The 18,466-nt window shown below is 52.6% G+C and overlaps 5 protein-coding genes and 1 non-coding gene across 6 annotated transcripts; 1 reads left to right on the top strand and 5 right to left on the bottom strand.

Moving 5' to 3' along the window:
• Positions 1-1,785: 1,785 nt before the first annotated feature.
• Positions 1,786-1,881, bottom strand: B0H65DRAFT_t426. Its single transcript has one exon. It is a non-coding gene; the product is annotated as a tRNA-Ser (tRNA).
• A 100-nt stretch (positions 1,882-1,981) lies between these two features.
• B0H65DRAFT_478449 (uncharacterized protein) lies at positions 1,982-2,870 on the top strand. The gene has a single exon (XM_062827485.1). The coding sequence runs from the start codon at positions 2,095-2,097 to the stop codon at positions 2,431-2,433; it is 339 nt and encodes a 112-aa protein (XP_062677744.1). The 5' UTR covers positions 1,982-2,094; the 3' UTR covers positions 2,434-2,870.
• Positions 2,871-3,291: 421 nt separating this feature from the next.
• On the bottom strand, positions 3,292-4,310 carry B0H65DRAFT_552761 (uncharacterized protein; the record flags this gene model as incomplete). Its single annotated transcript, XM_062829913.1, has 4 exons — positions 3,292-3,375; positions 3,456-3,654; positions 3,746-4,047; positions 4,080-4,310. 4 exons carry the CDS (start codon positions 4,308-4,310, stop codon positions 3,292-3,294), a joined length of 816 nt encoding a protein of 271 aa, XP_062677743.1.
• Positions 4,311-4,484: 174 nt separating this feature from the next.
• B0H65DRAFT_317869 (uncharacterized protein) lies at positions 4,485-6,446 on the bottom strand. Its single transcript, XM_062823380.1, has 3 exons — positions 6,245-6,446; positions 5,242-6,172; positions 4,485-5,026 (listed from the first exon to the last, which is right to left on the bottom strand). The coding sequence occupies exons 2-3, from the start codon at positions 6,070-6,072 to the stop codon at positions 4,943-4,945; spliced, it is 915 nt and encodes a 304-aa protein (XP_062677742.1). The 5' UTR covers positions 6,073-6,172; positions 6,245-6,446; the 3' UTR covers positions 4,485-4,942.
• A 303-nt stretch (positions 6,447-6,749) lies between these two features.
• Positions 6,750-10,841, bottom strand: B0H65DRAFT_434678 (2'-5' RNA ligase superfamily-domain-containing protein; the record flags this gene model as incomplete). Its single annotated transcript, XM_062825145.1, has 2 exons — positions 6,750-10,436; positions 10,548-10,841. 2 exons carry the CDS (start codon positions 10,839-10,841, stop codon positions 6,750-6,752), a joined length of 3,981 nt encoding a protein of 1,326 aa, XP_062677741.1.
• Positions 10,842-11,488: 647 nt separating this feature from the next.
• B0H65DRAFT_478443 (chitin synthase-domain-containing protein) lies at positions 11,489-18,172 on the bottom strand. The gene is made up of 3 exons (XM_062827484.1): positions 17,369-18,172; positions 12,019-17,303; positions 11,489-11,960 (listed from the first exon to the last, which is right to left on the bottom strand). Exons 1-3 carry the CDS (start codon positions 17,674-17,676, stop codon positions 11,929-11,931), a joined length of 5,625 nt encoding a protein of 1,874 aa, XP_062677740.1. The 5' UTR covers positions 17,677-18,172; the 3' UTR covers positions 11,489-11,928.
• Between the last annotated feature and the right edge of the window lie 294 nt (positions 18,173-18,466).

The following is an 18,466-nucleotide window of genomic DNA, read 5'->3' as shown; positions in this document are numbered from 1 at the left end:
CCAGTCACCCCTTTGACACCATCAACCCGGCCGCTTTTTGATCAATCACGTTATCACCATGGTTGAGACCACGCTGACAATCCTTTGGTCACCAGCTCGGATACCAGCGCTTCACTCTCAACCATATCGGACCCGACATCCAACAATCATTTTCGCCATCATTGGTCTCCATCATCTCAGAGCCAACATCTTTATGCCGAGGTAGGTTCTTGTACAACAATACAACCCCATTTGAACAGTGTACTAACTATGGCAGAATCTATGTCCAATCATCACCACCGGCAACCTCGATCTATCAGATACGACGAACGATGTCTTCCCAGCCCTCACTCATTGGTCTGCCGGTAGAGATGCAGTACGAAATCTACCGCTTCGTATGGGCCGGACCAGACGAAGAAGAGCAACCCTCAAATCCTACAACTCCCTCCAACAGCCTTCAGCGAGCTTCTCCGATCCGTCGATCCAGTCGAAGCCGTTCGAAAAGACCAAGACCCGCCGGGAGACATCTGGGTCGACCCAGCCATGGCCGACTGGTCACCGCTGGGAGTTCTGGTCAATAACGATGGCGTCAGAAAGAGAAACACCGACCTGACGTTCTTTTTTTCTTTTTTTCTTCACCAGCGTTATTATCTTTAACATGGCTCCAATCCCCCTCGTCCACGAAGCCGCCTTCCATCGATTCCGCGCCGGTGAAGCTATACAGCTTCAAGTGAGTAGGAAACTAAAAAAACAACTCTCGACAAACGAAGCCTATGAGGAATACTTCAAGCGTACCCAATTTGTCCTTCGGTGGGACAAGCCCGAAGACAGATACGGCTATGGTATCAAACTTCTATGCCAATCGTACTTACTCAGTACATACATACATCATATTTCTTTAGTCTGGGGGCCTTGTGTCTTCCCAGCCACATTCTCTTCACTTGACAAGGCAATACAGTGGGCAGTCAAACTCTACCAAAATGGCACCCTCTCAACAATCGACATAGTCTATCCGATTGGAAAGATCAGAAGTGGCTTGTGGCTTCAATTTAAGCCACATTTTATTGCTTTGGAGAGTTTTCTCAATGACTACGCCATCACCTCCCAAAGTGAAGAGCGCACCCCTCTCTCTATTGGCTTTATCTTGAAAGAGATGGAGACCTTTACTCGCTTTGGGAAAGGCAGGCTCACAAACACCGATTTAACAGAGGGAACTTCAGTTCCAAAACCACAACCGCCCAAGAGCGGGATTCATGTTTTTCCGCTACATGGTCGCCCTCATCCGGATAAGCGATAGGAGACGGCCAGGGTGGGAGTATTTTTGGTCTCGCTATATAACCACCAAGCCCTTCCCTAGACCGGGGCGGTACTGTAACGAAGGCTATTTGATGGCCGTAGCTGCCGAGGAAAAACTTATGCCTCCGAAGATGATCGACACTTTCTTGAAGGAACTCTGCGGACGGGAGTCAATACCAGCAGCACTTGCCAACGTTAGTCACAAACCAAACAAAGTGTTTCGCCTCGGTCAACTTTGCAAAAGGACCTGGTGGCTCAAGGTGCGGGATCCAAACTACGACGAATGGATCATCTCCATGCCTTCGGTCGAGAAGGCACACCAGCTTACTGAGGGCTGCAAGCTTAGCTCGCTAAACCGTTACCCTCATTCGTATCGCAACGATGATCAAGAGGGGTCAGTCAGTCCATTCTGCAAAACCGAAAAGTAGACAGAATGAATGGGGAAGCAAGGAAAAAGAGAAAGAAAGAGAGAAAGAATGATGTTTCAGTTGAGCAAAAGTCAAAAAGAAACGTCACCTACAGGATTCGAACCTGTGCTCCCGAGGGAACTGCCTTAACTTTCTTGCGAATAGCAGGGCAGCGCGTTAACCACTCCGCCAAAGTGACTAGTGGTAGTTTGTTGAAATTGGTCGTTTGTGGAACCACTTATGAGGGCGGCTTGGCACGCAACATGGGTGTCGAGGGAACCGTTAACCACTCCGCCAAAGTGACTTTGTTGAAGTGGCCTATTTGTGTCAGGGCCGAGAGCAGAACGTACACTTACACCCCGCCGAGCCGCTACACCTCTCACATCAAGGCCGAGAGCCCCGCCTCCGCCTTATGAGCCCGAGGCGTTGCCTGAACCCGATGAGTGGCGGCACAGCAACAGGTATATACACAAGCGAGGCGGGCTGCAGTCGACCTCCCAGCCGTCCATTCTCAGCCTCTACCACTCCCCGTATCAACGACACGGCAAACACCAGTACTTTCGTCGCCAATAAGAATGGACAGCAGCCCTTCGTGTCAGGCTCTCCTCGCCTCCTTAGTTATCCAAAAATGCATCTTGTACGTCGTCAACGGTGTTACGTCCTGTCTATACGAGTAACTGGAAATGTGTCTAGCGGATTAGTCCTCCGCGATGACATGTTTTGTCGGGGGTTTGGTACATCATCGGACTAGCACGCTTTTGGTGGAATGCCGATAAGAGTTGGAAAGATTTGAATGGAGAGTTTGCAGATCTCCCAAAGGCGACAATAAGGCGACAACGGAATATGCTCACTCTTTTCTGCTTCATTTCGTTTTTATTTGCATTTACTTGGAGTGTCTTGATCCAGAGGAGCGCCTTACACTTACGTCTCTCCCAAAAATGACCTTCACGTTACAGGAAATCGAAGATATATTCGGTCCTTTTGTGGTGGAAAAGATCAACGACTTGATCCACAGACAAGCCACATCTGTGAAGGTGAAGACGAAGGGTTTTCCGAAGGCTATTAGTGGATATTGGCCATGCTACTTGTTGTTGGGTCGTTGGGGGTTGGAGAACGAATCCTTGGATGTTTGTAGTTTTATGTTTATTCACCCCAGGCCAGCTTAACCGATTAAGAATTCAACATGCCATATGCACTTCTGTTTTCGACTTCTTCTCACAATTGCATTGACTGCCACTAGGGCGGTTGTTGGATATAATCACGATAAAGCTTTGCTAAATTACAAACATCTCTACACCAGCTTTGTCTTCTCTTGAACTCCATCCATATCACTGCTTCAACATGACATCGTGTCTCTCTCCTGGAGATGTTGAAAACTATGGTACAACCACCTCAAATGAACCAAGAGCAAGGAATGCCCGCTGCCACCAGATGTCCTTGTATTTCACTTCTGTTTCCCCCTTCACGATCAATGTGAGCCCATCAAAGTAGAAGAACACTCCCGCGTATCAACCTCCAGTGTGGATACGGAACAAGTCTTGCCTTTAGTAGGTACCTCCTGGAAGGTATATGATTTTGTGCGTGGCTGACTTCAATGCTCGCGGAGAGGTCAGATTCTGTCGAACCGAGGCCAATTAAGATCGAGACCACCGATGTGGTTTGTGAAGCGGTATGAGCGCTCCTCTTGTCCCTCCTGTGGTCATTATCTGTGATTAGTTGGTGGACCAGGGCCGGTTGCTAAGTGACAACTCAAAAGAGCAGTGAGATACATACCTTCCTTGGAGCACCCAACGTCGCCACATCCTCCTTGAGCCTCTGAAACCACGCCAAGTTCTCCTCATTGAACCATTTGACGCCGTCGGGGTCGGTCAGACAGGTTCGCACAACGGCTTTCTCCAGATTGCGGAACCGCAAGCTCCTGATCCGCTCCGAGTCACGGTCGTCGTAGTAGTTCGTGGTAATACCATTGAAGCTATACACCCCAGCGTTGAGTACCTAGCTGCAATATTTGCGAGTCGTTTTTGCCACCCTCACGCCACTTCCTCCAGATACTATCCTCGAACCAAATCTCGTCGCAGACAATGTCCAGCGTGATTGCGTTCTGGAAGCGGGTCTTGAGGCAGTTCATGACGATGTTGAGGTTGGTATTGGTCCGTTCCAGATTGTCAATTTCCCAGACTTCGAGTTCCTCCTCAAGCTGCTCCTCCAAAGTATCCTTGAGGTGGTCGACGTGTACCCAGCGGAGACAGACGTGTCTGGTCTGGGTCTTGAGGAGGTAGGAGTTCTGGATCAACTCCAGAGCTTTCCTGTCGTTGTCTCCGAGGTAGATTTCGAGGTCAGGGTTAACATATCCCGACAGATAGGTCTGGAGGTTAGAATGGCCCATCCCAGATAAACCTGGGTAGTATGGAAGTATTCGGCGTACGCCTCATAGTGGATGGTGCGGCATATGGCGCCCAGAGTGCAGATCGCCGATAGCTGGGCCTTTAGGTATGTGGCCTTTAGCTTATAAGCACAACGACGGACTAAGTGTTTCTTCTCCCAAGGAATGGTCCATAAGTGCTGGTAGATCTCCAGTCGGACCTCGACTGGGAGGCGAAGCAGCGGAGACTCGGGCTGATAACTCATCTTGATCGGTACGCCGTGGGTGATGTTGCAGCTGCTCTTGATACAGGTGGATGAGTGCAGTAGATCTGTTGGGAGTGGGAAAGGCGACAACAGAATTGGAGGAACCGAGGCCAGGGAAGCCTATAAATACTACTAGGAAGGGAGTGCAGGTGAATGGAAATATCCAATAAATGGGAACCCAGGGCACGGATTTCCAACAGGTTTCAAGAAGGTTTATGTTGAGAGGAGGTGAAGGGCAAAGTAAAAAGTACCTCTATATATAGAAAACCCGAGGCCTACCGCAGAAGGGGGGAAAGTTTAGTACCCGTCCTGGGTTTGATAAATCCTTCAGACGCTTATTACAGAAACATAAATTGACACCCCTTGTTCAAATCCTCCGCAACACTCCATCTTCCAACACATGTATTCTGCCCTCCTCCCTCCATAATACATGTAGGCCCCTTTTCAACCGTAAAGTGTAAATACGCAACTGTCAAGTGGTAGGTATCTTGTTTCGCGCGCCCTTGGTTGATGAGATGCTATCCAGAGGTAGCGTGGTCAAGGAGTGTTATGTCAATGCCGAGAAACCGCCACCTTCCCTGAAGTTTGCCGTATTAGGAGGTCGAACCGAAGAGGGGTTCTTGCGTGAAAGATCAGATTTTGTAGGATCGGGGCCACTTGAGATAGATACCGCCGATGTGGTTCTTGATGATGTACGATCGGTCTTCGTCTCCTTCCTATTGCGATTGATTAACGTTAGTTGGTGGACTAGGATTGGGTTTTTTTTTTAAAGTAACGACTAAATAGGGTAGTGTAGCATGAAGTTCGCCGTCGAGGAAGATATCGTCCCTCTCCTAGAGCGGGATATACCGAGGAACAGGACAGTATTGCCTTTTTTTTTTTTTTTTTTTTTTTTTTTTTTTTTTTTTACATATAAGTCTAGTGTACGTACCTCGCGCGGAGCGACCAATGTAGCGACGTCCTCCTTGAACCTACGAAACCACGCCGCCTCTTCATGATCCCTGAACAAACTCATGCCCCTGGGATAGGTCCGAGAAACAGTCCGCACAACCGCTTTCTCCAGCCTGCGAAACGGCAGACTCTTGATCCTTTCCGAATCCCGGTCGCCGTAATAGCTCTCGGACATATTGAAGTTCTCGGTGATGTTGATTGACAGTTCGAAATGTTGAGCGCGCCAAAAGTACCAAAACGCATCATCAAAAGGGTTGACGTCGCAGATAACATCCAACGTGATGGCATTCGGGAAGCGGGTCTCTAAGCATTCCATGGCAATCTTGTGATTGTCGCGCATCCGTTTCGTAACGAAATATCGGTCTTGCTGTGCTCTGCTGATTCCCAGCGGCCCCAGCGGCTCGAATGGCGGGACATCGACCCAGTGCAGACAAATGTGTCGAGCCCGCGTTTGGAGTAGGTAGGACGTTCGAATGAGTTCCAGAGCCTCCCTGTCGTGCTGGTAGAAGGGACTCATCTCCCAGAAATCAAAATAACCCCATCCCAGATAGATCTGGGTGGTGTGAAAGTATTCCGCATACGCCTCGTTACGGATCTTTTGGTAGATAGCACCGAGTGTGGAAATTGCTGATAGTTGAGCCTTCAGGTATGAGGCCTTCAGGTATGTGATCTCCCTTTGACAATAATATCTCCCCGTGTAAGCCCACCCGAGGTATTGTTCCTCCTGGGAAATAGTCCAGATGTGCTGGTAGATTTGGAGGCGGACCTCAACTGGGAGGCCAAGTAACGAAGGCTTGGGTGCAGAATTCATGTTGAGCGGCCCCGGTGCGCGTCAAGTGAGGGAGGGTGACAAGGAGGTCGTGGGTCTAGCTGTAGTTGGTCTCGTATATAGGCAGATGACTAGTAGATCCCTGATACCTCGCGCCTGTCAGCCGGTTAGTTATTCTGTGTTAAGCGGGATCATGCTTTTTATGATTACATACCCGGTTTTCCTTCGGTTCAACAAGTGCTTTGTGGGTTGGGTGGAAGTCGGTGTGTTGAGTGACTGACCAGTGACTGGTGAAGATGCTCGGTTTTTTGCAGTTCGTGCTTCTGAAGAGGTGTAATGCACTGCTGAACAGGTCAAGAAGGTTGACCTGAACAGCAGAGTTGAAAGAGACCTGACAGAAGCAGTTGTTGAGAGAGGCTGAAGTTGTTGCAGGTGGAAAGGCAACAACTGAAGAAGAGGTTTGGTTCCGATGTGGTAGAGAACAGGAGAAACGCAAACCAGTGCAGCCCAGAAATACTACCAGGAAGCGAGTGCAGGTGAATTGGAAGCCCAGTGAAGGGAACCCGAAGCACAGACTTCCAACAAGATCGGATGGCTAGTGAAGGCGGAGGACGATTAAAACGAGGAGATAAGAGAAAACCTGAGGCATGCCGCAAGAGGAGGGACAGTCTGGGCACCCGTACTGCATCTTCCAACACTGCATCTTCCAACACACATATCTACAACCCACTCCCAAAAATCTCATCCTTCTTCATCTTCCGATCCCACACCACCTGTCCATCACTCCTCCGCTTGAAATACACAATCCGATGCTGTGGGATAAACTCCTCATCCGTCTGCTCCGTCTTCCACATATCCAGTGCCCTCTCCTTCACTCCCAAAAATCGATCCTCGTAGCCCACCACGTAATCCGAACTATCGATGGCCGAGTCCCAGCGGAGTCTGTTCATCACGTCTGCTGCCGAGCGGAGTTTTGGCCCTGGCTCTAGTCTTGGCTGCTGCTGCTCTTCTGTTGTTTTCTTGTTCTTGCCTTTCTTCTTCTTAGACACAGCTTCATCGAGGTCCTCAAGCAGGGAAGCTTCTTCCTCCTCGTCATCCTCGGCGTCTGAATCAGACTCGTCTTCGCCGGGTGTGTACTCGTCTACCCAGTCGTTGCGAGTGTCGAGTTGGAGGTTACCCAGTTCGGAGCGCTTGACTACGCTGGCGCTCATCCAGCTGTTCGAGGCGTCAAAGTACTTGTCGTCTGAACGGATGGCCTCCTCGAATCGTTGAAGGGCGGTTTGGATGGCGCCGAGGGCAAGTTTGAGATCTTCTTTGCTGGTGTTAGTGTCGGCGTCCAGGCCGAGGAGGTAGGAAGCTTGGTAGTCGCGGGGTCCGGTTCCTTCGGTGGCTGTCTGCTCGTCGGTTTCGGCTTGTTGAGAGGCAGTGTCGGCCTCGACGAACCGAGCAGGCCACATCCTCACATACACCCCCGGTGCTCTCCTGTGAAGATCAACAAGCAGCATCACGCACCGACTCTCCAACCAGCCCACAAACTGCGCTCCCTTCGACGGCGACAGTCCCCAATACTGCACATCAACCTTGACATAGCTCTTATACCCCGTCAAGAACCCCTCCGCACCGCTTCCCTCCAGAAACTCCTTCCAGCTCTTCACCTCTCCCTTCACCAACATATCCCTCGCCCTCTTAAACTCCTCCTTCAACGTCCTAACACTCCAAACACTCGCCTGCCCGCTCGTATTCAGTCCCGGCCCAAACCACCCCAGCACAACCATCGCCTCCCTCCCCGTCCGTCTATACACCTCCTTCTCCCCTCCCTTTTCCCGTTTCTGCCTGAACCAAGGACAAACCTCATCGTAGACCATATCCTTCTCCCAGTCAAACTGAGCATACTCCTCAAAGAAACTGACCATCAACTCCTCCACCCCAACACCACTGACCCCACCCCTTAACGCAAGACCCTTATAGACCCTCGCCAACATCACAGAGATCTGTATCCCCCCCAAATACCCAAACCGCTGAGCATACACCCCCCTTCCTTTAGCCCAGCTCCTCACCGCCCTATGCGCTTGTCTAAACACCGCTAAATCGGGCACCGTTCGCTTTAGATAATCCAGATCCCTGGCCGCCTTAAGTTTCGTCAGCGTCAGCGCTGGCAAAGACCAGACGGCGTTTCCAGGCGGGGCTGTAGACAGAATGCGAGGCCAGTGGGAAGCGATGTGTGCTGCTGGACAGTATTGGAGGTCGAATTTGATGGAAGAGAAGGAGAGCTCGAGCATGGTGCCGGTGGAGGAGTTGATGCGGCGGAGGATTCTGGGTTGGTGTTGGGAATAGGAGGGAGAGGACGAGGCGCGCCGGAGACGTTGGATGGCGAGGGAGAAGAAGGTGGAGGTGGAGAAGGGGCCGATGGCTAGGACGTCGATGTCCGAAGAGGAGGTGTGGACGCCGAGAGCGAAGGAGCCGACGGGAGTTATGATGAGGGGAGGCTGGGTTGGGGGACGTTGAGGTTCCGAAGAAGAGTCGGTGGAAGGGTGATGGGGAGATTGGTTGGGAGGAGGAGTGTCGAGGAGGATGGCCTTGAGGGCTTGGAAGGCTGCTTTGCGTTTGGCTGTCTCTCCCTGTGAAGGAAAGATGTTGAGCTCGGCCATGGCTTCTTTCAGTGATCCTGGCTCGGAGAGAGGACCGGCGGGTGGTTTAACCAGCTTGATAGACGTCTCCAACGTAGCAGCACCGCTCTTTGCCTCGGCCGTCTTCTCAGTCTGATCAGTAGCATCCTGCTGAACAACCTTCAAAAGACACCTCACCCCCCAATGATCACTCGCATACTGCCCCATCTCATACCCCTCTCCCTTTTCCTGATCAGCCCTGACAAACCCAAACCGATTAAACCTCCCGATCCTCAACACTTGTTGTCCCCTGACCAGAATCCGATCATATCTCTGCGGCCGCATGTTCCCTCCACTACCCACCACTTTGGCAGCGACATCATTTCTAATCGGATCGTAGGTAGATCCCTGCTCGCCGGCAAACAACCTATTACCCCCCTCTTCGCCTTCGTCCATGTCGTCGTCGATGTTCATGACCTCCTCTTCTTCTTGAACCAGTCCCTCGCCCAAAGCAGCCCTACCCACCACCCAAGCATCTTCCACCCCAAGTCCCTCCTCCTCCCTCCACATCCTCTCGATACTATTCAGTGTCACCACCGTCTCCTTTGACACCTTCCCCTGTTTGACCGCCTGTTCCACCGTCCAGGAAGAGCTGGTAAGATTAAAATCCCCAGCCACCACCCACGGATTACGCGGATACTTCTCCTTCAAATGCCCAATAACCCGCTGCATCTCTCCCTTCTTGGCAGCTACGGTCATGTCCGTCAATCCATGACTCAGATGCACCGCTGCCAGCACGAGAGATTGGTCGGGGTTGTTTCCATGAATGGTAGGGAACTGGGCAATGACAGACCCCTTGTGTTTCCTAGCAAAAGGGAGCCAAGACCAAGAGAAGGGGTGTTTGGACAAGATGACTTGGTTGAGAAAGTTAGGGAGGGGAGATGCGTCAGGTTGAGAGGGAGGGGGGTGGGAAACGTAGGGGTAGAAGCGGCGGAGAGCCTCGATATCGGAGGAGATGGGAGAGGAAGTGGATGAGGAGGAAGGAGGGGAAAGGAGGAAGGAAAGGAAAGAGTCGGTAACTTCTTGGAGGAGAAGAACATCTGCTTTGGCGTCGGGAGATAGGAGGTTGCGGAGGATGAGGCGGTATCGAGCTTCTTGTTCGATGGTGGAGGTGGAAGAAGAAGAGTGCTCGAAATCAGCGAGGACGTTCCAAGATGCTATGCTTAGTAGCTCTGGCGTCGTTGCCTCTTTCTCTTCTTCCTCCTGTTCCTCTTCCCCCTTCTTCTTCTCCCCACCATCACCCCTCACCCAAAACCCCCTCCCCTCCTCAAACCTCCACGCCTCTTGCACCTCACCCTGTCCATCCCCATCCCCCTTCCACCCCGTCTCCACCTCAAACACCTTCTCCCACTCAACCGGATTCCCATAAACCTCACCCCCCAACTCTTCTCCCAACCGAATCTTCCCCCAAACCTTCATTTTCCCTTTCCCTGGGCCATCGCTCTGGTCCCTAACCAACACCCAAACCTCCTCCACCTCCCATTCCACCGCGGGCAACAAGCCCACTTTTTCCACCAGAAACTTGTGCGCTGAGGACTCGCGGTCTTCAGATTGGGCGATGGTTAGGTGCGGTTTGTACTCTTTGCCTTCGCCTTCGGGTTGGTGGCCTAGGCCACGGAGGAGATCCTCGCGAAGGGTGGATAAGGGGCTTTGTTGTTGCTCTTGATCGTAGCGGTAGATGGTGTTGTGCTTTCGATGTTCGAAAACCCCTACGCTATCCAGCTTGAGCCGGATTTTATCCTCGTCGAATATCGGTCCTCCGCCTCCTTCACTCAATACATATCCATTTTGCCCATTTACTACCTCCCCCACAGGGCCCGTCCATACTTTCAGCCCCTTATCCCACCTCACCCCCCTCTCCTCATTCCTTTTCCTCCTCCCCTCCAGGATCCCAAACGGAGCCACAGCCACCGCATCTTCCAGATCTTCTGGCTTGACAAAGGGGTAAACGAGATTGATGTGCGGTGGCCATTTGTGATAGGCCTTGTCGTAAAGGGAACGGAGCGCGTTGAGGGGGGGCCAGAGGTGGGGAGGGGGGATTAAGGCGAGGGCTGTGGAAGTGGAGGTTAGGGGGGGTGTCCAAGGTGATGGAGATGGTTTGGGAGCAGCTTCTTGGGCTTCTGGGGAGGGATCGGGGGATGCCATGGTTTTTGTAGTTGTCGTTGGTGATGATTGTCGATGATGCTTGGTTTGGTGTTTTGCCGATTGTTGTGGGTGGGTTGAAGGAAACAACAGGGTAGACAGCAACAACTGGCGCTTGTTTGTTTTCGTTCGCAGTGCCGACAACAGGAAAGCAAACCAGGAACTGATTGATATCCAAAATGCCACCAGGAGAACGACGGATGATGGTCTTATATGAACAAACACAATTGTTTACTCGTATCCCTCATCTGCGCCTCCCGTCAACGCATAATGCCAAGTCGTGAAACCAACCGCATGATTTCCCGCTGACATCTTCGATGCTCCAACCCCGCCCCGCCCCCAATGTTTACTCCTCTCCCCGCGAACATCACACATCTTACCTCATCTAAATTGCACATCACCACTCATCGCCCACTTAATCCATCAACTAAGCAAGACGAGACCGATTTCACAATGTTTGACTCTTTCGGCGTCCCTTCGACCCTGGTGAAAGTTTGAAAGATGTGCCAAACAGCCCATTTTCTATGGAGAAAACGGACTTGGTCAGGCAGGCCGAGTGACTCACAATGTTGGCCCCTGCAGATGGCCGGCCTCCCTGTCTTTCCTGATATGAGAACGGCACGTAGCCTACCGAGATCTCTCACTATCCACGTATTTGAAACTTCAACTGACTGTACGTTTTATTTGGTCTCCTAAGCAAAGTAAACAATTACCCATTGGAAACAACCATGTACCTATTCGCTTCCTTTTGAACAAAGACAACATGGTAAGCATGAGTGAAACGCTTCTGTAACCACCAACAATCGCGAGCATGCAGTAATAACAAACGCCGAGTATCTTTTTTGTTTTTCAAAACCCTTCGACAGCTTAATATGCAAATTAGATTATTCTAGACAAAAATTGATGATGTTCCCATAAGTGTGTAAAAAAGTGAGAGAAAACTGATATGCCAAAAAAGCAAGAGTGCGAGCGCGAGTTTCTTTCCAAAAATGTCTTGTTCAAGTTCTTCAATAACCCATTTCCCCCGTGTCGAGTTCGTAGTTCGTAGTCCATACGTACGACATCAACATCACAGCAACAGCAACTGCAACTACAACTGGCCAGACAAGAGTGCTTCGGTAGCTGTTTTCATCGAGTTAGCTTTCGTACTTTCATCAAGGGAGTAGACAAGAATACATACCACTGTTGATATAAGCCCTCCTCGAATCCAGCGGGATGCCAAACCTCCTCTCCAACTCCTGCTTGATTCCCTTCTTGGTAACAGTCATCAAATCCGCCGTCCTCAAAATCTCGCGAATCTCCGCCAACAGCGCGTCATCGCTCGGCATACCCGCCAGGCTGGTCATCTCCAGCTCCTGCTGCGAGGGATTATGGCCCATGAACTGGGACCCGCCGAACTGGGAGTGGCGGCTACCTGCCATCAACATCTCGGAGTTGGCGAAAGACATGCGGCTAGCGTTATTAACGGGCAGCAGTGTCTTGTCGGTGTAGCCTCCGAGAGGGAAGCCGGTGGTCGAACCAGGACGGCTAGCGTAGTTGTAACCGCCACCGTACTCGGACATGGCAACGTTATAGGGGTTCTTGGTGGCGTACGAGTAGCCCGAGATCTCGGAGCGGACGTCGTCGTTGTTGCCGCCATGGGAAGTCTGGGCCTCCCAGAGCTCGGCCTGGTATTCCTCCCACTTCTTCTTGGGGATGCTGGCGGGGTCAAACTTGCCCTCGTCGGAGATGACGATCTTCTGACCCGCTTCGCCAGCAACGACACGAGTGTTACCCCAGTTGAAGTCGTCCATGTGCCAGAAGGAGTAGAGAGGAAGGGCGAAACTGAAGACGGGAACGGCGATAATGTAGAGAACCATCCAACCGATCATTTCCCACTTGCGACGCAGAGTGAAGATGATAGCTTGCAAACCGTAAATCGCACCAAGGAGAATGAAGGCTGTGATGGGCACGACAGTCGCATTACGCGCCACCATGACGACCAAGTAGACAATGTAGGCAATGGTGACGGGCTGAACAACCGTAGACAGCAAGTCGATGAACACTATGAATCTCATGCTGAAGCAGCAGAAACCGCAAAGCTGGTTCAAGGGGATGAGTTCGATCAAGTTGTGCACAGTAGAGTTGATCCAACGACGGCGCTGGGACAGGAAAACTTCCCACGTGTCAGGAGCAATAGTCCAGGCGTGGGCGCTGAAGATGTACTTGGTCTTGTAGGCCGAGTGGAACTTGAGGAGCAGCGTTGTCAGGTAACGATCCTCACCAAGGTGAAGAAGGTTCTTCATGTGCAGGGTGTCGACACGAATGGTGGAATAAGCCTCAACGACCTCTCGACTGACGAACAGTGGCTTGCCAGAGTCGGCAGCGCGAATGCGGTACATGGAGAAACAGCCGGGAAGACAGGTGACGGAACCGAAGAGCGACTCGAAGGCCTTGGACAGATTGTGCGAGATATAGTACTCGTACACTTGGATCATGGTAACGAAGGAGGCCTTGGCGTTGGTCAGAGCAGTCTCACCGCAGACAGCGATAAGACGGGTATCCTCCAGGAAGGCAGCAACGAAGCGCGTCGCCGAGTCGGGCGCCACAACGGTGTCGGCATCGATTTGCAGCATGTACTCGTAGAAGGTCGGATTCACGCCAATGATATTGCGGATCTGATGGTACATTTCCAACTCGAGCGGGCTCATGGCGAGGTTGTAGTGGACGCGGTTGAGGAAGCGCATCATGACCATCTGGGAGTCACGCTTGCCACGGTTACCAGGACGAGAGACCTCGGAAGGCTTGCCAACCTTGACGATGACCATGAAGGGAACAATGTGGCCCTGCACCTCGTAAAGACCGGAGTAGACCTTGCCCATGTTGTGCTGCTTCTGGCCTTCGCCGAGCGACTCGAAGCTGAGAGGCTCAGGATCAACCGTCTCCGAAACGCCCAGAATATCAAGCACAATGCGGGGAGTAGGCCTATCGTTACCCTGACCAATAATCATACCGTCACAGACAATAATGAGAAGCTTGCGCTTATCATCGTACTGCATACGGGCGGCGGAATCGATGGCACGGCGCAGTGAGTCCTCGTCCTCGGTGTAAGCCGGAACCATGCACATGACGAACTTGTCGAGGTTCTCTGGCATGTTCTTCTGGCCGAATTGCAAGGCAGCAAAGAACTTGAAGACAATGACAGTTGCCAACATAATCGAGATGGCCAGGACGAGGTACTCGGAGAACTGGCAGCGGGCCGAGTTACGGGTATCGACGTCTCCGATATAGAAGAGGTTATCGAGACAGAGCTTCATATTGGCCTTCATATCCAAGTCGAGATCCAAGGCCTCCCAGAGCTTACTGACATCCTCGCCGGCCCTTTGGTCGAAGAGATCGACGACAAGCTGACTCATGAAATTGACGGCATTGGGGTCCGTGGGATCAGGTTGTCCAGGAGCAGCGCGTTGGTGACGTCCGCCCTTGAGATATTGGGTCATGTCATAGACACGGCCTTGGAGGATAGCAATCGCTTGTTGCTTGCTAGCGAGCGTCTTGACATAGGTCGACGAGTAAGCAACGTTGCCAACCTTGTAGCCATTACCCTTGAGGAAGATCATCTGCTCCGCGAACCAGTCAGGACGACTGTCATTGGTGAAGGCACGGAAATCATGGTAATGCGCGTTCCGATCCTGGCTACTGATGACAGCGGCCGCGTTGGTGATGTTGTCGTTCTTGTAGTCGAGGGTGACGGTGTCCGCAATCTGGCCGTTCACACCACGGCACAAAGCCGAAACCTGGAGGGGGAAGAGGCCCGAAATGTCAAGACCAGCGTACTGTGTCAATGACTTTGAGTCCAATCTAGGGTAGTGGCGTGGCGCGAAATCACCAATGTCGAAAACTTGACCGCGAATAGCCGCATAAGCAGGGTTCTTACCCTTGCCGTCGAAGCTGGACAGCTCCTGAGGACTGTAAACGTGCTGCCTTGGGCAAATGAGTAGCGGGAAAACAACAATGAAGAAAGCAGCAAACAAGCAGAAGAACCAGATGATGAAGTTGATGGCCACCTTTTCTCTCCAAGCCATGCGGACGTCCTTGCGCGGCATCCTGCCGATGACGCGAATGGCGAAATCGGGAATGAACCAAGTCAGAAGATAGGTCAAGAAGACCCAGCGCTTACGGCTAGGCTTGTCCTTGTACACCTCAACCTCAGCCATATCCTTCTCATTGGCCTTTTCCGCCATCTGCTCACGGGTCTCGAATGTCTTGAACATGTCACCCGCGCCGATAGCAGTGCCGGCCTCCGATCGGGTATCCACATCGTTGCTTCCAAAGTAGCCGGCCTTCTTGTCGTTGTACATCTGCGGCGTGGTGCTCGTCGAGGTGAACAGGCGCTCCTTCGGATCGCTGAACGGATCCGGTGTAGAACCATTATCCGATGCAGGCAACCCGTAACGGCCCGAGGTCGAAGTGTTCTCCCCGAGCTGTGCCAGTTCCATCCAGCATCGCTCGCTCAAGAAGACACCAGTAGCGCCAATGGCGACCTCGTTGCTTGGCCACCTCTTGTCCTCAACAACCATCTCGACCTTTTCACGTTCGGTTCCAACCAAAATGGTTTCAGCATCTGCCAAGCCCAGGAACTCGCCAAACGGCAGGAATAGACTGAAGTCGGCGGAGCGCAAGCGCTGGCTGATTTCGGCAATGCCGAATGTCTGAACCTGCGCCCTGACGCACTTGCTATCGAACTGGTTTGCAATACGCCGGTCGTTGGGCTTGAGACAGAAGACGAAATAGCAATTCGTCCCCTGCGCGTTGAAGGATGTCTTGACATTTTCCAGCGCAGAGAGGAACTGGGCCGCCGCGCCTTGTTCCGAGCCCTTGCTAGACTTCCTGCTAGGCTCTCCCGACTCGCTGCCCTCGTCGATCGCGATATCCGCCTCTGCCTTCTCTCCCCGTAGGCGACGACCTGGGGCGGGGCGTCCTCGCCGCGACAGAACACTAGGTGTGCGCATCGGCTTGGAGCTGACTGAGGCCTGCATGACCGTGGTCTTCTCTTGCGGGTGAACAACAGTCTGAAGGGCCTCTTGGCCGAAGAGGCGGATGACAAAGTTGCTCTTGCTGGAGTTGATCAAGTTCATGAGATCACCAGAGATAACCTCACCGTTCTCCTCCACCAAGCCCTTGACAGGGTAATCGACCTCACCAGCGAAGTGCTTCACCGTGAACGTCGCAGCGGTGTTCTCGGTTAAGAAGTTGCTGCCGGGCAACTTGGCGGTCGCCGAACCAACCTCGATAGCCGGGTTCTTGCCCTCGAAGCGCTTGCGCAGACTCTCGAGCAATTGCATGTCAGTGCGATGACGGCGGGTCTGGTCATCCAAGATGCTGAGGAGACCATTTCCAGGCTTCAGCAGTCCCTTCACGGCATCCGAATTGTCGAAGTAGCTCGTCGCGGGGACAGTAACCTCCTCTGTCTCGAGCAGCTCGGCCTTGCGGTCAAAGAAGTTCTGCAGAGTCAAGTTGTACATGGACTCGGCAGCAGCATTGTTGAGCAGCTGATCAAGGGTCGAGCCGGTGGAAGACTGTTGCTGGAAACCGGGGAAATCGATAATCGAAACAGTGTTGGAGATGGAATCCTCGGCGGCGCACAGCTTCTGGTTGACGTTCTCGATGATGTAAGCAACAAGGAGCGAGTACAAGGTCCGCGCCAACTCGTCGGCGTTCTCACGAGCACCCTCGGGATCCAGCATAACCGTGACCCTTTCCTTGTGGATCATCTTGGTCTTGTAACCCAACGTTGTCTGGAGGTCCTGGACGCCAACACCGAGGAAAGCGGCGACAATGGCCAAAACATCCTTGTTCTTGACGGCAGTAACGGTCTGGCCACCCTCATGGGAGAAGCCGCCGCTATCATCGCCAGTAGCGGAAGTGCTCGACGTCCTCTCGAATTCGAGCTGACCGATATGGAGAATGGCGGCCAAAATCTGGCAGATCTCGGCAATCTCAGTCCTGGGGAATTCGAGTTTCCTCAAGGCCGTCTTGAAAAGTTGGAATCCCTCGGCGTCGTTGATGCCAACCTTGAGTTGCGTAGGGTGACCTAGATACTTCCACCGCTTACCCCCTGTGGTACCTTCCTCGAATCCCAAATGGGTCTTTTCCGCGGGACTTGTACCAGCCAGGAGGTAGTACAGCACGTGGAAGTTACGTTCTCCCGTCGGCACAGCCGCTATCCTACTCCTTTCCAGACGATGATCCAAGAGCTTGGCACCGATGAGTTGTGGGCTGGTGGTGGATGCTGTGTCGTATTGCAACTCGAAGAAGAGACCAGCCTTGGAGGCCGTCGGCGTCGTGGCTGTCTTGGTGGTAGTGAGCGTATCGAAGACATATGCGGCAAGGGACACCTTGTTGGAAAGGGGAGTTGAAGACTTGTTGAGGAGTGCGGTCAGAACGTGAGCACGGATGGTAGTCTTTCCTGAGCCCGATTCACCCCTATTGTCTCAGCCGTTAGTAACAAGGTCACGCCGCAGGGCTGGCACAAGCAAAAGACAACATACAAGAAGAGTACGGCCTGGTTCTCAGACCGATGACCAAGACGGATGTAGGCCCTCTCGGCCATGTCCTCGGCACCGCCCATGGCGGAAGAGTCTCGGGTGCCATCTCCTTTCGTAGAGCTAGTGTAAGTGTTGATGGAAACGAGTGCGTGGGATGAAAGTCGGGAAATCGGTAGCGAGACGTGGAATCGACTGGCTAGATGAGCCGTCAAGTGTGTATCTGACTGAAGATGGGCCGGCAGCGAGGGTAACGAAGGTTGGGTATGGGCCCCTCCACCCGTCCCCCCTACGGGAGGAAGGTTGAGCGCCATGGCGAGAGCGCTGCTGGCAGACTAGTATGTATATCTCAATATGTCTATAGAACCTCTAGGTCGTCCGGAAGAAGGGTAAACCGTCGAAGTCGTCGGCGTCTGTCGTCGATCGAAGTGTTTGGAGTCGTTGTCAAGTCGTCGAGGGTAGGTTGACAATGGCGATTGGGAAGTTGTCGTCCGATGTCAATCAAATGATATGCGACGCGCTAGGTGTATGCCGTCGGATCCCAGACAGGACGAAACAGTGAAGACAGTCAGGCAAAACGAGGGTCCAGATGCGACAAAGGCGTCTTGGTAAACGAGCGTCAGAGAGGAGAGGAAAGATAGAACGACAAGGCTAAGCAAACGTTGGAGACGCTCGAAGCTTTTTCCGAACCTGCAATCCCCAGCGAGCGAGAGAAGTGTACAGCGATGGATGCCGTGGGTAGGAAACGGTGGGTAGGTTCACACCGGCGGCGTCGCCTGCTGTCTGATGGAGCGAGGCTATGGAGCCGGTTGACTGGGGAAAAACATAGGGGATTCGAATGTTTTCTCTCGGGTGCGGGCTACGGCGGTCTGGAAGGGCCAGAGGCGCAGTTCGGCCATACGAAGTACCTGCCCCCGTCCAGCATGTGATTGGTTAGGATGGGGGACGGCTTCTCCACGTCCAGAAGCCACAGGGGTGAGGGGGGTGCGTGATTCAAAATATGTAAACAAGGGAACAAGGCGAGGAACGCAAAGGGCTTCAACCTGTTCCACTCCAGCTTCCTCACTTTTCCAGTATAGGCTGGCCTTGATGCCGGAGAAAATC

The sequence above is a fragment of the Neurospora tetraspora genome (genome assembly GCF_033439725.1).
Source record: "Neurospora tetraspora strain CBS 560.94 chromosome Unknown B0H65scaffold_8, whole genome shotgun sequence".
Lineage (NCBI taxonomy): Eukaryota > Fungi > Ascomycota > Sordariomycetes > Sordariales > Sordariaceae > Neurospora > Neurospora tetraspora.
This window is presented reverse-complemented; position numbering and strand designations above follow the sequence as displayed.